This window comes from Actinia tenebrosa, unplaced genomic scaffold (assembly GCF_029948245.1).
Source record: "Actinia tenebrosa isolate PJP-AT-01 unplaced genomic scaffold, QUT_ActTen_1.0 PGA_scaffold8__29_contigs__length_14323225, whole genome shotgun sequence".
Taxonomy (NCBI): domain Eukaryota; kingdom Metazoa; phylum Cnidaria; class Anthozoa; order Actiniaria; family Actiniidae; genus Actinia; species Actinia tenebrosa.
The window spans coordinates 11,593,442-11,611,480 of NW_028292585.1; the positions used below are offsets into that span (position 1 = coordinate 11,593,442).

The window sequence follows — 18,039 nt, forward strand, 5'->3', positions numbered from 1 at the left end:
GCAACATCACTCACCATGAATACTATGAATCTGACCTACTGACAATCAGTCTGCCTAGATACCATCGTACACTAGACGCACCGATGGCCATGGCCCAATGATAATGCATCATTACTATTCTCATAAAATACACATTAAAAATTTAGGTAAATTTTTCTGCTAAGTAACTTGTACCACTAATTATCTTGGATTTATAATGGACTTACTAGTCAGTATGCTGTGCGGACCACCGGCCACATCCTGTATGGGCAAAGGGAACCAAACTGAATAAGCCGCTTGCGCTAGACTCTTTGTTGTGGTTTGCGTCAAACTCTTCTTTTGTTGTTTGGTTGGTTTATTCCATTAACCTGTTTTTATACGCTAATAGGTTTTAAAAAGTCAACAATGTGTGTTTAGTCAAAGCAGACACCAGCTCGTATGAATACCCGAACTTTCTGAACCTCGCATTTGATCGCTGTCACAAAAGGCTTATTAGAGTTTTTTACCTCGAGGCAAAAATTCCATTCTTAAAAGATTCAAGTCAAAGACAACACGCGATAAGCCGCACCGCTAAAAATCGAAAAACAGCGCCAGAAATACATAATGCCTTCATCTTTATCTCATAGAAAACGGACAAAAGCAAGCAGCGGAATAATCGAGATAAGATTTCTAGAAGAGGAAAAAAAGAGATGACCGCTGTGGTAACGAGTATGCTGTTACTTGTGCCGCACACCACGTGCTAATAGTTTTTAACGAAGCCTTTTAAGTATTCATCTTCGTAACCAGATGATAGGTCTTTAATAGAAAAGATTAAAGATAACCGGCCGTTTTCTTTAAGACCGACTCGAATAGCTGTTATTCTGCCGTACGTGGTTGCTTTTCATTTTGAATTAACTAGTATTGCTTTTAGCCGATTTCTAAGTAAACAGATAAGTTTTTAAGAAAAAAGTATTTTGCCGCGATTGAAGAAAATTGGTCCCGCCAGGTAGGCGCGCTGTGCATGCTTGGTGTGACGACAGGATCAACGTAAACTAGTGCTACCGTATAAATATAATCAATCAGCTGTCCAGTCTGAAGTGTATTGCTGACCTGAGTTATGATATATCCGTCATTCAATGAAGTTTGGTAGAAGTCCTTTGCTGTCCTTGGAATCGCAACATGGATCTTTTTCACTGTAGTACATGGAATTCCATGCACATCTTGCTCCTCATTCAATGGTTCTCTGTCACAAGTGTCTGTAGCCCGAACTCCATTAGTCCCAGACGTTCTAAGTCAAACCTTACAAGTGGAGGTAAGACTGCAGATCTGTGGTTGAATTTGAATACAGACGTCTGGATTCTCTCAAGACTGATTTATTGAGAGCTTCGTTGAGTTTTAGCAGCTAAAGTCCTTGAAAGTTAAGTGTTAGCGATCAAAAGTTACCAGTCTTTGTATTGTAAATTGGCCTGTTTGGTCAATTAAACACTTGCAAATATTTCAACGTTTGCTTGCAAAACCATCGAGATATCAGCCCTTCCTATAACGTGTAAATGATAAGAGCGCCAAGCTTGACCATTAGTCGTCAATGCTAGCAAGATATTGAGTTTTGTGGGGGATATTAGGTTAGTTTTTTTAGCGCTCATGAATGCTGGACATCGATTGACAAGTCGTTTCTCTGTTTGCTACACTAATGAGGCAGCAATTATTTGATGGTTTTAGCCTGGGGAAATATCCAAGTGATATATCTTTCTTTTCTCTGAAGTGTTTTTATCAAGGATTAACAGCAATACGTGAAATGACTCCGCTTCAATAACCATCCAAAGTTCATTGAACAGTCGATCGTAGAACGGAACGGATCGGCTTTTGTGTTTTTAAAGATGAGAAATTTTAGGTGGTTTTTTTTGAACAATGAGAATAATATTGAATCTAGAAGCGGCATTGTTTGTAACCCATCTAACTTGAATATCCTTTTAGTCAAAGACTCGTTTCATCATAATCAGTGGTGAGACTAGGATTAACTTTATGAATTCAAGACAAAATGTTGACGTTTTTGACGTGGCTGGTCGCGTTAGTTTCGATATTCGAACTTCTATTTGTAATAAAGAAAGCGTGCAAATGAAGGCTTAAGGGCCGATTCTATTCGGAAGAAGGCTTGATTGTGCGGTTTCCTGAAAAGCACTGCATTAAATCAAAAATATTGAAAAGAAACCCCTCTGGTAATTGGGCCTTTTGTTTGTTTAGAGAAAGCGTCTCCAGATATGGTTTGTTGGATCAGATAGCCTATACCAATTAAAAATCTACCAGTATATCGTTGTCAGATACTGGAATAAGATTCATGCACTATCAAATATGCGGTGTTCTAAAAGTCATTATCTGCTTCGTGTTTAGCATTTTAAGATGCATTATTAAGCACATGTGAATTAAATTATTTTATTATCATTAAGCGAAGAAGAAAAAAACGCCAGACGTTTTGACTTAAAGCTATCTGAACATATGCGATCAGTCTCTCGTGGATAGAATTTCAAATACATATGGTTGGAATCATAACTTGCCCTAAGGGCCTGTTTACCCTTTACATACAATTCCATAAAATTCTTAATCTTAGACAACTTATTACGACCGAAAAAAATTGACCAAATGAGATTTTGATCTTTTGACATATTTAATATTCTGATGTAAAAAATCTCCTTATTTTGTTGGTAAGGATCTACATTTGCTGAAATTGGCCTCGCACATGCCACCCCCCACAGTGAACAGGCATTTATGTTTAATGGAAAGCTAATTGTAGAAATGAAGTTTACTTTTGTTGCTGTCTCTCAAGCTGCTTTTGCTCTAAACAATTCAAAATGCACAAGAACAACATCCATTTGATTACTTGAATATATATACCAGGGCCTGGTTGTTAACGAAGCCTGGATAGCGCTATCCAATGGATAAATCTTGTCTCATTATTCAATTATTGCCCTTTTTGCTACAGTCATAAGAACCATACCCCGATATTTATTTAAATTAATGTTCTCATAACACTAACTTAATGAGAGTGTTGAGTTGGCTTTTCAAAATAATATTGATCGATAGCTCCCAGGGCTGCAGAATAATGTCTCTTCAACGATGACATAGCAGTTAAATGTTCCCTCCCCTTTGACCACTGTCAGTCCTAAATTGGGTCGGGTTGTGGGTTTAATAGACCCTTTTCAAGTTCCAAATGTGTTTCTTGATCGATTACAGACTCATTTACTCAGGCTTACCCTCAAGTTTGTGAAGAATATTCCATGCAGTCCAGGTCTGTCGAGTTTCAAAGTGTTCATATTGTTGAAGTTGTGCATTCTTTACTTCACCGTTGGTATTTGTGAATATTTAGACACTGATTCAATGCTAGGCCTGAGTAAATGAGTCTGTAATCAAGAAACACAGCGGTAATTTGGAACTCGAAAAGGGCCAATTCCTACAGGCAATACACGTAAATAAAGTTTGAGTGTTGTTCTCTCCCTAGCTGCCAGGGTTTTTCTCATGAAGTACTCTGGTTTTTCTTTCTCTATAAACCTCAACATTTGAGTGATAGTTTAGAGTATTATGTGAAAATAGTGGTAGTGAGTGTGGAGCGTATCAAATATATCATTTACATGAAAAATACCCTCTGGTTAGGGAGACTCGGCAACAGCTCCCCATTTCATGATGTAAAATACAGGTATATTTACTTCTTATTTATTTATTGAAGCATAGATATATGTCTATGTTTCAGTGCTAAAATGTCCCAATGTGAAAGGATCATCAGATTGTAAGATGTCTTGCATGAGAGATGAACACTGTGACAACTATGGTGATCTCCTCCGGTGTTGTCCAGTCGGACCTGGGCATGTTTGTAAAGCTGAGTGTAAAGAGCCAGTGTTAAGTCAAGGCGGAGGATCAGGTATGAATACTCAAGACTAAACAAACTAAACTAAACAATACTGTATTTAACTTTCAATCATTATACTCTAGTGTTAGACTTATATTATTACGTATTTTTATTATATTATAATCATTGATAAAATATCTAAATTCTCTGTTACTAGAAAGTCGATCTCCACATGGGAAGCTTATTTAACAATTAGCTCCGAGCCTGTTATGGGTTATAATTTGATTCACAGTCCATGAGGGCAAAAGGATTAATTGGTTTAGCCAAAACCTACTAATCCGTCAAACAAATAAATATTTTTTTCATGAAATTAGATTGGAAACATGCGTTAGCCACCATTGTTTTGGTTTTCAAAACCAGCATTTTTCACTACCAGTGGTCTATTAGAAGTAAACCACTCTAGTGGCCCATGCAGCCAATTGGAGCATAGCATTTTTGATAGACCATTATAGGTTTGAGTATTGAGGGAGGTGTGATATCTTACAAGTGTCAGAGCACAGGAAACAATTAAGATTATTCTGAACAAGAGAAGATAAAATCTGTATTTCCCACAACCATGTTATAAAACAGGCTTACCAGGCTCATGCTACATTTCCTATATTATCATTGGTCTTCTTAGGCTGCGTTCACATAATGTATGGCAGAGGAGGGGCAGGTGAAATTGAGGGGGGATGGGCAAATTTTTGTCAGAAAAATGGGGGGGATGCACTGATTGTTGATAGAAGCTACAAGCCTTACTTCCGGGGGTTCATTTTTTTTGCATGACTTTAAGGGGGGTGTTAAAAATGATTCTGGACATTTCAAATTTTCACCTGCCATTTGACATTTGTCATGAGGTATGTTTGTCTTAATTCCCCTTTAGTGAAAATTATTTACTCCAAGGCATGCAAGGTTGAGGACAGCCTGTCGCTACCATGACGCTTAGTATTCTGGCTAAAATTTACATTTTATTTTAATCTCTAATGCCAACCTAAGTCAGGAATATGTAAGAATGCTTATTATAATGATGACATCCTCACCTTAGATGTTACCATATTATTTTTGTTACTTCCAGGAATATGTTATGATTTCAAGTTAGACAGGCAATACGTGTCTGGTGATTTGTTTGTAAGGGATGGTGTTTGTTGTCGATGTGAGAGAGATGGAAGAGCTAACTGTACTGCTATTGGCTCTTGTAATCAAGGTAGGTATCTTGTTTTTATGATATATGAGTAGCCTAGACATTAATGGGTTTACAAGTTGGTTAAAGATGCCTGTTGTGTGGGGGGTCATAAGGTCAAATCATTGGGACAAAATTCAGGATTGAAGTTGCTGTATTTGGTCTAAGAATATCTGCAAATGGTTAGACCTTTGCTATGGCTTAAGGCATGGACAACAAATAATTGCATCGTGTGTCATGGCTCACAACATCAATAATTGATTTATTGCATGCAACATTGCTTGCAATGTTGAACAGTGTGTCCATAGCTTAACCAAGGGTGCTCAGACCCTTGGCTTAACAATACCAGTGTCACTCAGGTGGTCCTGGCTCATTACGAGACAACAAATGCAGAGGACCACAAATTTGTTCGTTTTCAATCATAATCCCAGGGGAGTGAAATAACAAAAGACATGTTAGATGACATAACAAAATAATTCATTGACAAGTCTTTTGTTAAATTCACCCAAGATGGCAGTCATGACATCATGTGCAAACAAAGAATACCTAGTTTTGACAGTTGACAAGTGGCACCCTCTCAAAGATAAACACAATTATCACAGGACTTACTTTATTTTAATAAAGCATGTCATCATCTTAAGTAATTTTCCATTTCATTGTATTTCTTACTAGGTTGTTATTATGGGTCTACTTACTATAATGATGGTGTAGCTATTTCAAGAAGTTCTTGTCGGAACTGGTAATTATCAGCTTAACATTGGAATGATGTTATTTCCATGATTTAAGACACTAGCCATCATTGGATGGTGATTATATTGTGTATTTCCAAAAATTATCCCCCACCCCCACCCCCCATGGAGGAATTTTTTAAGACACCCCCTACCCCCCAGAAATTCATATAAATTCTCTAATTTTTGTTCTTAACCCCCCTACTCTTCGGAAATTCCAAATTCCTCTGTGGGGTGGGTATGGATGATTTCTGGAACTACACATTACTGGTATATGCCTTATTCATATGATAAAAATCAAAAATATCTTGAACTGAAGCAATTCCATGGATTGATATAACCTCAAACATAGCTTCAGTGTATTATTCTATATCATATGAGAAAACCAAACTGGCTTCTGGTTAATCCCTACTGCCTTGCAGTACATAGCAAGAGTATTGATAAAAGCGCATCATTTTTTTTCTTTCTTTTTTTGCAGTACATGTGAAAATGGTACTGTGTTTTGTAAATGGAATACTAACTGCACACAAGGTAAGCTTGGTAGTCTTACTATCTGTCAAAATAATGAATGAAATTATCCAGACCACCTCCCCTTCCCCCCTCCCCCCCAGAAATTCCAATTTTCTTCCATGCAAATGTTTTAATTTTTTTTTCTCTGACGCCCACCTCAGAAATTCCTAATTCCTCCTATTTCTAACTGTAAAGCAATTTATGTATGTATTTTTAAGTTGGTCTAATAAATCTTATATCTGGTATGTAAATAATTTGTATGACAGAGAAGTGCAAATACAAAGGAAAAGTCTATACCTTGGAACATATTATCAGATTGGATAACGGATGTAAAGAATGGTAGGTTGAATATGTGGTAATAAACTGTAATTTCCTCTATCAAAACCCCTGGGGTCTTGGGGGATTTTAAGCGGTGAGCAAATTATTAGAAGACAGGGGCTAAATAAATTTTCCTGATCTTTGGAAATTCATAATTTATTTTTTCATAGTCTGGACAGGTGAAATGACTATCCAAGGTCTACCAAGGGAAAAGGACAACAATCTCTCTAAGGGGACCGGAGCTTATTAGAGGATGGGAGCTTATTTAGTTTTTGGCCAATATAATGGAGGCATATTAAAAGGGGGGCTTAAACAAGAGGCTGGGGGCTTAATAGAGGAAATACTAACAGTAAATGTTCCTTCTGTTCTTATTAAAATATAAACATGCACAAAATATTTAATTTGTTCCTTTTACACAATACATACCAGCCCTGCATGAGGGATGAGGGGGGGCAGACTTTTCTCTAGCACTCTACATTACACAAGGATGGCAGAGCACATTATGATGTGGGGAGGGGGAGGGCTAGAATCCTTTTTTGGTGCAGAACTCAACCTAATATTAAAACAGTAATGATGAAAAGGTAAATCATACACCGTGAAAAGATGAAAAAACTGACGTTTCGGACGCTAGTCCTTCGTCGGAGTAAAAGACTCTTACTCTTTTACTCCGACGAAGGACTAGCGTCCGAAACTTCAGTAAGTTTTTTCATCTTTTCAAGGTGTATAATTTACCTTTTCATCATTACTGTTTCATTAGAAACACCGACGCAGCTCGCACTAGTTTTTAGCTAGTTATATCTTTAATATTAAAAGACAATATGAGATTTCATTCTTGTAAAGAGTCCACCATTTCATGGATTATAAAACCACTCTATTTCTGGTTATTATATCCGTCCAGTACTAGGTATCTCCTCTGGTAGCAAACTAATGTGATGTCATTGTTTTTGTTTTCAGCGTTTGCCAGTACAGAGGCTGGAGTTGTACTGCAATTACTTGCAATGCTGGTAAGCAACAACTCTTCAGATACATATTTTTCATGGTAGGAGGATTTCTTTGCAGTAATTTAACAGCAGGGACTTCCTAAACAGCCAAATACCCTTATGTCCCTCTAACTTAAATGTCATACCTTGCCGGATTACCCTTACACGGCATCTGCTGTTGTTGGGTTTTTACCTCGGATTGAACCAGATTCTGAACAGAAAGACACCAAACACAATATGGCTCTTCAAAGTAACACGCTCTTTAAATGGTGCTCTCTCTCTCTCAAACTCTATACAGGGATCCCATACAACTGCATTCCATGGCACAGGTATCCCAGACACTACTACAGTGCTGTAACCTAGTTAGACAAGATTAGACACAGAACCAATTAAAATGTAGAACGAAAACATTCTAACTTTATTAAGTGGGGCCATAATCAGAAACCTTGACTTCATGAGAATAGTAATCTGAAGTTATGTGTAAACAACTAGATAGCCATCATCATTTTCTCGTGGGAATGAAAAGATATGCTGAAAGGCTATCGTTTTCTGCTGCTTTCTGATTGGCTCCACTACCTAAAGTTGGAATGCATTGTTTATATTATACAATTTGATTGGTTCTCGCTGTCTAAAGTGGCCCCTGAGTTACAGTAGTCACACTGTAACAGTTGAGTTTTCTTTCCAAATGTTGTGTTATTTGGAGACAAATATATTTTTCTTCTTTTTGCAGCACGCTCCTCATCCACTAGTGTTGGAATATCACGTGTGAAGGCTTGTGTTTTTGCCATTTTAATAGTGAATATGCAGTATTTGTTACAAAGTTAGCAATGATACTCCTGTATCAATTTATATTATTTAGAAGTGTACATAGAAAGGTGAGATAATAATACATAATTTACATTAGTTTAATAGATAAATTCATTAGTTATTTGTCATAATTAAGATGGTTCCATTGTTTTGTTAAGGCTGATCTTTATTCTTTGGGTGCAATTGTTATGTTATATCCACCATGTTGGTTGATGATAACAAAAGCATTCCTCACATGTACTTCTCTTGTTAGATCAACCAACATGGCGGCTGTTTCATTGTTATTTATATAACCCCAAGAATTTACGTTTGATTAATTTTAAAAATCATCCTGCATGGGTCCTGCACATACATGTTCGTCTTATCCGCAGCAGTTCCTTACAGAAAACTATAAATGTGGTCACTCCCAGAACTATTTAGCACAGTTTCATATGAAGCTTGTTGTGGCAATTGCAGTACTGAAAGCTTTCTATATTAATATTCCTTTGGTCTGGTCATCTTCTAGCGGCTCACCCCCGCTGAGGTCTGTGTTCAAAGTTTCCCTCATTGTAAATTTCGTTTCTGCTCTATTTTAAATGAACAGTCGTAATTTACATATATATAAATATAATATATATACACTCGATTGCAGAAACGTTGTAGTCATTTATACATTTATACAAATATCTAATGAGATGCATAATGCAAAATCACCATTTTCAGCGCTTAAAATCAAATGATTTATAATCTGTACAATCTAATAGACAAGAAAAAATATTTCGACAGTCATTGAATGAAACAAACAAACAATAAATAAAGCGATTTTTCTGTTTTGCATATCATTAAATATACTGAATAAATTAGATATATGTATAAATGTATACAACAACGTTTCTGCAATTGAGTGTGTGTATATATATATATAGCATGAAAGGGACTGATGCGAATAGGATATATCGTTTACATTAGAAGAAATAGGACTTGTTCAAGAATCTTTACATCAGTGATGGTGAAGAGTTTATACCCTGGCCTATGTTGCCACATTAGTGTCAATAGTGTTAAGCTATGAAAGTTTTCTCATCCAATATTTTACATGGAAGGGTTTCGTTCAATGTTGTTATACTTTGTAATAATACCTTGGGTATCTTTTATACAATTCCATCGTTATTAAACATTAAAACCACAACTATGTACATATGTCCTTTTTAGTAAATAAAAAAAACACGAAATTATGAATTTTGACATTGTTTGATGGATATTATGTTTGAGCGTTTGCACTCTATAAAGTTATGTAACATCATATTAGAATTTCAACATTTTTTATTTTATTCCCGAGAATTAATAATATTCCTAAAGATATTTACACTTTAAATATTCTTCATAATCACACATTAGTGTTTAACAAAATAAATTAAGAAGTAAATATAATAAAATATTGACTTGCAGTACTTATTTTACTGTAATAGACATAAAGTCCTATCAGAATACCTATGTCTTCTTACCGACCACTTACTGTACGGTGCAGAATGTTCACTATTACCCTTCTAGTGACATCTACATTCGTTATATTCTCATTATTACATGAAGCATCATAATTGTTACTGTCACATGTACACTTAAAAATATAAAATGATGATGCATTCAATCATTTTATAAATTATAGAGTGCAAACAATCCGTGAAACACTAATTACTAAATAATAGTACTAATTAAACAATAGAAAACAATGGAATTTGCATGAAATTGTGCTATTTAGTATTACTAAAGTTTCGCGGTTATATTGTTTGCACTCTAATCCGTGAAACACTATTTACTAAATAGGTACAAATAGTGCTAATTAAACAATAGAAAACAATGGAATTTGCATGAAATTGTGCTATTTAGTATTACTAAAGTTTCGCGGTTATATTGTTTGCACTCTAATCCGTGAAACACTATTTACTAAATAGTACAAATAGTGCTAATTAAACAATAGAAAACAATGGAATTTGCATAAAATTGTGCTATTTAGTATTACTAAAGTTTCACGGTTATATTGTTTGCACTTTACTTCTTTTTTTGATTTAAATTAATTCATTAATGTTGGTCAAAGATCTAAAATCTGAGACCCAGTAGCACCCTTCAAATAATTATAATGTATTCACAACCGAGCAACATAGTGTCCTTGAATATGAAGCATGACCTTTCAGTTAGAAAGGAGGTGTTTCATATTTCAGCCAGAAACCAAAATAGGTACAAAAAATATGTTTAGTCTCAGATTGCTCATTTCACATCTTCGACTGACATCAATTTTTGAAATATTAGGTGCATATGCATGCATTGATGCATGATATTTTGTACTATAAGTACTAACTGTAGATTGCCTCATCATGTCATTCTACATTATTATGGACACATACATTATGTACGAGTGTCTGGCATGGCTACATCCTTACAGCAGACTCTTGGTACTGTCCACGTATAGCAAGTATAATCTTGAGTGGATGTGTATAGTGTGGCAGACATTTTTTCTGGATGGCTTTAGTTAGTTGGATGGAGTAGCAGCTGAGATATTCTCTTATTATGTAATAGAGATCAGTCTAAAGAGAGGAATACCACATTATTAGGACTGATAATCCTATACCTGACAGTGTTGATAAAAACAATAATCTAGTGATACATCAGTATACTAACCTCAGATCTTGTAATTACTATTCTCAACACTTTTTTGGACCGACTATTTTTCTCCAATGCCTTGTTTAATTCTTTGCAAAAAAATGCTGGTGGACTAATGGTACAGGCGACTATGAACAGAATGCAAATGCAGATGAATATAATATAGATGTTATTTACTGGACAGAAGGTTGATACAAAAGGGAAAACTGTGCCCGAGGTGTTGCCCAAGGTTATAAAGCCATCAAGCAGAGGTCCATTCTCAAGGAAATGGTGCAGTTTATCTCTATCTGGACCAACTTTAGGCTGGTAATTTCCCATTTACTTTTTATCTTATTCTGCATTTATTTATTTTTATTTTATTTATTTATTTATTTTTTATTTTATTTTATTTAATTTTTTCCTTGCTTTTTTTGTTTGTTTGTTGTTTTGTTTAGCAAATGTTATCACAGGATACCAGGACCATAATGAGAGATAGAAAATACTGCCTGCTCGCCCAGGATCAGGACGCACGATCCCTGGATCCACCCTTGAAAATTAAGAAAAATTACTTACCATATGCTTTAAGCGCACGTCTGAAATCCAATGACTTTCCTTTGTACTGATTATCAATGTAAACATCAATAGGCTTCATATATAGGGTTTCCAGTTCTTCAAAAGTTGCTTTCAGTTGATTTCTTCCCAAAGGTTCACACAAAAGTTCAACAAGATCTCCATAACTGTGTAGGCGAATTGCCCTTTCTTGAGCTGCTGTACGGTCTGCTTTTGATCTCACTCCCTCTGTGTTTATGGTACAGAACTTGATCAAGAGTTCTCTCAAGTCTTGATCCTGAATACTAAGAAGGTCATTTTCTAGTGAACAAGTAAATTCTGCAAGAAACAGAGTGGTTGTATCAGAAGGCAGCATTTCCATGAATAACTATGTAAACTTTGTTGATCGGGCTCTTAAGCAGGGCTTTCCTACTAACCCCAAATCCTGTTCTTAGGCTAGTATAAATAACTATCAATGATACATAATTTAGTATAATTTATTTATATAATATATAATAATTTAGTTGCTTACATAATACAGTAAAACCTAACCTTCTTGGTATGCCTCTCTTATCATTTCAATGGCAAGAGTTTTCCTTGAACAGATAATCTCAATAAGAGTATCATTTTCATGATCTTCAATTGCCTGATGTAGAGACTTTGCATCATATACTTCAGGTCTGTATAGTAAAGCTGTTGCTGCTTCCTGATATCCCAAGCTCAATTCACTTTCCAAAACACTTATTAAATCCTGAAAAGATATTAAAATAGTTTTATAAGCCCTATGCATTTCATAATAGTAGCTTAGGACTGTCGCCTCATTGATTTCTGCTTTCCATTCAGGGACTAGCACTGTAGAGGGGAAAAGCTCCAAGGGTTTAGGTCTTCTTTTATTATTTAAAAATTGTAACATGACATATGCAATGACAACAAGTGCTTTACCCTAACCATCCCCCCACCCTATCTTCCTCACAAACCAAAAATGCACTGCCGTCCCTGCCAACCTATACAATAGGCCTTTTCTGAGTTCGATAATCAGAATGCATCGTGGTCTAGATTCAGTATAAGCAACACCATATGAGGCATGATGTTTGTACCGAAGCTAGACCACAATGTGCCATATTTGCTCTCAAAAAAGGTCTGATTACTACATGGAAGGGGCTTTGACAGGGGTCCAAATAGACATGGTTACCTTTCCGTATGTCTTCTTGTAAGCCAGTATAATTCTTTGTCTTTCGGAGCATTTGAAAGTGGCAAGAATTTGTATGACTGCATTCTCATCTGTTCCAATAGCGTTGACAATCTTATGAAGGCGAGCTGATTCAAGGTCCCAGTTAAGAATCGTTTGCTTGCGATGTGAGCGCTAGAATGGAATCAAAGAATCAATTGGTCAACCTTGGCCCCACCTTTTGGAATCAAAGATGTGTTCACCATTTTCCATACATCGGTTCACTGCTTAAACACAAAGCATTCTGTCAAGGTTGCCAGGTTCAATTTTGAATAATCCTTTGAAAGTACCTTGGCGTCTCGCTTGAGCGCTTTGTGTTTTACCAGTGAACCAATGTATGGAAAATGGTGAATTATAGTCACATATTTTTACATTTATATCTTAATGAAGGATTCTTCTCTTATTTTGTAAAGAAAAATGCTTTATTTAATATCATAAGCTTCAATAACTGATTTTCATCTACAGTTTGTATGGTATCGTAGCCATCTTAAATTCCTGTAAGTCTGATTGAAAAAAGTTACATACAATTTGTCCCTAGTAAATAAAACAAAGAAAAAATTATATGTTAGATTACATAATTATTGTATTCGAAATGAATTTTCTCCGGTAAATCAAAACTGTAAATCAATTAAAAGCAAAACATTAGTGAAAAATCAATGTAATACTTAACAGGATGGCTTAAAAATATTTTTGCTGGAGGCAGCTTATACAGATTTTCAATATTAGGAAGACGTGCAACAAAGCAAAGAAACGAGTTCGTACAAAACGATATATGACAAGTTATCAGCTCACTTAAGGAAAGAAAGCTAGCAACCAAAAAACCAGAAAACTCTTAATAAATGAAGTAAAATAGCAAGTAAAAGCAATTATAACTTGAACTCGTAAATGTTCATAAAAATTTACTTTCTTCAAATTATCAAGTGCTTAATATAATAACAATGGGGTCGTTTGCCGATGGTTCGAATTTTTTTTGCGGAAGCCGCTTCAAGTGTAAAAAGTAATTTATAAGACAGATCGCAACTTACAAACTTTTTTAGCAAGTTCAAAAGAAGAAATGATCAAATGTCTAGCAGTTTTAAAAGTTCTAAAGCCAAGTAATTACATTTTAAGGCTATCACCTACTGTCAATACGATCAATGATAAGTCAACTTACAGTAACGAAAACTTCTCTTTGGATTGATTCACTGCACCCCATTCGATGAACTGTTCTTATGTCGTATTGTTATGAAAGTATGACAATATTGAACACAGCATGAAGTTAGTAACGCACAATTACAATAAGAGAGTATTTTTCGTAATCTTTCTTGTTCGGTGTATCAACAGGTCGATAAGTAAAAGGCATGATAAATTAGCATATTCAAAACCTTTTGACAGTAAGTAAACATCTCAACCTATCAACGCTCGTGAATACACCCAAGGTGTTTTTAATACGTAAGTAAATGAACGGAAAGTACACACGGAAACAATAATGGATGAAAGAGCATAATGTTTTATGGTGATTACAATCTTGATTTACGTAAATACCTTTATCTTTTTGTCAATCTCTGGGTCGCCTAGCAATAACAGCGCCCACATAGAAACTGTAACTTCCGGTTTACATAGAAAGTTTGGACGGCCGATGGCTTAGTGTACTTACTTAAAGTAACGCCATTTTACAAAACCAAAATGCCTTTTTCTTAGCCTATGAGCGCTTTTTCGTTTATCTTCGTTTCTTCGACAACTTTGAATGTAACAGGAAGTAGAAAAGGTAAAACCAAAAGCATAAGTATAAACGATAAGGAGATCACGTGAATGCAGTCACGTGTCAAAACATGGCGGGCAAATAGTTGGATGTTGAGCAGCGGAAGAAGAAGGAACTCTGAACTCTTCATGTGATGGCATCCCGGGCTAAGGTTTGTCTTGAATTAGTGTATGGATATTGATGGTACTGGGTGTTCTTGCATAGTTCTTGTTATTTGGATTCATTTGGTTTACGATACGTGTTATGTTTCAGGGATTTTCATTCAAAGAACTTTCAATAAAGTGAGTACAAAGTGTCCTGCCTTTACTCTAATATTTTATCTTTCGTTCTCACTCCAGCCACTCTCGCTAACACCAAAGTATTTTTGGGCTATTTCTATTGTGGTAATTTAAATCGAAATAAGAGTCGAAAACACATGAGAGTCCGTGGTAGTGGTAATATAAATTTTCTGCTCATGATTTGATAAAGTCCCAAATGCTAGATGATTCACACACCACATGATAAAGCTATTGTTATTGATTGATTGATTGATTGATTGACTGTTTACAGTGATTATACAGATTATGATGAAGAGGACACGAAAAAGATACCCAAAAGAAATCCATTTGACTTTGGAGATGATGACGTAACATTTGAATCTGCTGAGTTTGTGAGTCAGTCTGAAGTGAAAGATTTCTTTAATGTATCTCGCGGGATAACATTTGATGATGATGACAATGATAGTGATGTCTCACTTGGACAACCATGGGGTGGACCACAGTTCAGTATTGGTAATGGTAGTAACTATATTTGTCCTATTTTTAAGGAATATAAAATACACATGCAATATTGTCTTTGTACTGTGATATAAACACGCTGGGAGCTGTAGAGCACGAAAGGAGCAAGCTTAGGAACACGAGGCATAGTCAAGCGTATCTCTTGCTTCTCAAGTGCTATGCAGATCCCAGAATGCTTATATCACAGTACAGAAACATAAACAGCCGTTTTATATTGCTTTTATAAAATATTAATAAAAGACTTTATGTTTCTCTATGTCCTTCAATATAAACATGGTAGCCAACCAAACAGTGCACACATTATATCGCAAATATTTTATAATTAAGAAATATAAAACCTGTGCGCATGTCTATGTACTGTGATATAAACATGCTGGGAGTTTATATCTCAGAGCTGTATAGCATGAGAAAAGCAATACTAGGAACTTGAGGCATAGCCAAGTAGTTTTATTAAGTGCTCTACAATATCACACAATACAAAGACATAAGCAGCTGTTTTATATTCCCAGCCAGTGAGTCAGCATGCACATTATATTTTATCCAGCACGCACGTTATATTTTTGATATTTCATAAATGTGTATACTTTTCGTACGGTTCCTGGGATCCCTCAATGGAAAACATGTTGAAAATTCTTATTTTTCCACCAACTCCTGGAAAACACATGAAATGTGCCCGTAAATGAGATGTGGCATGGAGTGGAGGAATTAGGGGGGATGGAATTGATGGCATTCGATTAATAGCAGTATTTGCTTTTCTTACAAACTGTAATTAATTAACACAATTAATTATCACACAGGATTTGGCATATTTCCATACCCTAGAAACCCCCTGGATTTTTGGGGTATGAATAATTCTCGGGTAGCACAACCCTAAAGGTACACTCAATTGAAGAATCGTTGTTGGGTTCAGAAACTTAGAACATAAAAGCTGAGACCGAAATGGTACACGGGAAATGACATAATTATATTATAATTTATTCATTTGCACCATCCATGCAGTCGGTTTAGAATGCCAAACGCGTATTAAAAACAGTTGATAATACCACAGGTCGACCGTCACAGCATGCATCTAATTAACATACTTCCCATGTGAGATTTCGGTCTCAGCTTCTATGTCCTATGTCTCTGAACCCAACAACGATTCTTCAATTGAGTGTATACATGCATATTGAAATTTGAATCAGTAGTTACTCTGTGATAGAGTTTTTCTAAGAAAAATGATTGATTGATGGATTTGCATTAGAATTACATCTCAAACTGATTTATTCCAACCTTTATTGAATAACAGAAAAGTCTGATCCTGCCAAGTCTGCAAGGTTTAGATCTGCAAGCTCAGCATCATCTCAGTCTTCTGCTTCATCTCTGCCAGGTATTCAACTGCAATGTAGTTCCAGAAATTAACATCTATACCCACCCCCACAGTTGAATTTGAAATTTGTGAAGGGTGGGGGCCAGAGAAACAACAAAAATTACAGTGTTTGTATGGAAGAATATTGGAATTTCTGGGGGTAGGGGCAGGGGTCTCAAAAGAAATTCCTCCATGAGGAGGAAATGGGTAATTTCTGGAACTACCATATACAATATGATTACAGAACCATATATATATACTGTGCTGACAAAAATACTGTTTTTTAGTAAGGTTGGCATAGCAGTATTGCACTTGCCCTGACTTTGATCAGCCAGTGCAAGGGTGGATCCAGGGTAGTTTACGTGATTTCCGTAAACTACTCAATTTTTTTCAAAGCTACACATTTCTTTCTAAATAATGTCAAAATATGTGTATTACATTATTCTAGAAACTTCTAGAAACAACTCACTTGGTTGTTTTTCAGTTAATTATTAAGGAAAAGTCAAACAAAAATGAGTAATCTCGTCATTTCTGCCGATTTATTACCGATTCCCGCAAAAATTTTCGGGTTTCGGATATCTCCGTCGGTACGCATCGGAATGCTATCGGAAAACGATCGGAAAACAGCCTTTGTCAAATAGAACCTCAGGGGGTGAGCGTGCGTAGTTGTAGAGCTAGGCCGGTGTGACGATCGTAAACTACTCAAAGAATTCTCTGATTGGCTGGAAACACATTGATTGTTTTGGAAACCACTCAAACCCTTTTCTGATTGGCTATCTACTTTGCAAACTACCTCATAAACTACCAGCAAAACTATAAAAAGCTAGACCTACCCCCGTTGGGTCTCTTTCGTTCTTATGATTAGAGTCATAGACTTGCTTTGAACGAAGGAATATTCTACAATGCGTGGCGACCCGATTTGCAGGAGGGAGGACTGTTCTCCTTTCGACATTGGCTTGAATTTTAAAGAAATTGGCTCTTCATCACCACAAGATAAGCTGGGGTTCATTGAGAGTGTGTGGAAACCAGGTGAGATTTTTGATTTCCCACTGTCAATAGAAAATAGAAAGCCTCGTAAGTTTGTCTTTGAATGGCTTAGAAGATATCCCTGGCTTGCATACTCTAAATATCTCGATGGAGCATTTTGTTTTCCCTGCGTTTTGTTTGGAGTAGAATCTGGTAGAAATGCTCATAAATTAGACAAGTTGTTGAAGTCCCCACTCACATGTTGGACTTCAGCGGCTTCGAGACTTACAAAACACGCCAGCGGTAAATGTGAGATGCACAATTTTGCTGTAATTGCCATGGATAACTTTTTGAAAACAATGAGGCAGCAAGCGGTCCCAGTAGATCAGCAGTTGAATAATATTATTCAACAGCAAATCGATAGAAATAGGACGGTCCTTAAGTCTTTGTTCTGGAAACG

General features: G+C 36.0%; 3 protein-coding genes across 3 annotated transcripts in view; 2 read left to right on the top strand and 1 right to left on the bottom strand.

The window, feature by feature from the left end:
- Positions 1–486: 486 nt before the first annotated feature.
- On the top strand, positions 487–9,573 carry LOC116306262 (uncharacterized). The gene is made up of 8 exons (XM_031716288.2): positions 487–1,270; positions 3,701–3,868; positions 4,911–5,039; positions 5,688–5,754; positions 6,222–6,274; positions 6,520–6,592; positions 7,526–7,575; positions 8,282–9,573. The coding sequence occupies exons 1-8, from the start codon at positions 1,138–1,140 to the stop codon at positions 8,374–8,376; spliced, it is 768 nt and encodes a 255-aa protein (XP_031572148.1). The 5' UTR covers positions 487–1,137; the 3' UTR covers positions 8,377–9,573.
- Positions 9,574–9,639: 66 nt separating this feature from the next.
- LOC116306300 (annexin A13) lies at positions 9,640–14,463 on the bottom strand. The gene is made up of 7 exons (XM_031716331.2): positions 14,273–14,463; positions 13,902–13,951; positions 12,713–12,883; positions 12,073–12,271; positions 11,545–11,859; positions 11,011–11,120; positions 9,640–10,916 (listed from the first exon to the last, which is right to left on the bottom strand). The coding sequence occupies exons 2-7, from the start codon at positions 13,941–13,943 to the stop codon at positions 10,761–10,763; spliced, it is 993 nt and encodes a 330-aa protein (XP_031572191.1). The 5' UTR covers positions 13,944–13,951; positions 14,273–14,463; the 3' UTR covers positions 9,640–10,760.
- Positions 14,464–14,482: 19 nt separating this feature from the next.
- The window catches only part of LOC116306298 (spermatogenesis-defective protein 39 homolog), a 26,761-nt gene continuing 23,204 nt past the window's right edge, over positions 14,483–18,039 (top strand). Inside the window, exons 1-4 of the mRNA XM_089024345.1 lie at positions 14,483–14,640; positions 14,742–14,770; positions 15,039–15,259; positions 16,554–16,634. Coding sequence (XP_088880471.1) covers positions 14,623–14,640; positions 14,742–14,770; positions 15,039–15,259; positions 16,554–16,634 — 349 coding nt within the window. The 5' untranslated portion in view covers positions 14,483–14,622. The remainder of the gene's footprint in view (positions 14,641–14,741; positions 14,771–15,038; positions 15,260–16,553; positions 16,635–18,039) is intronic.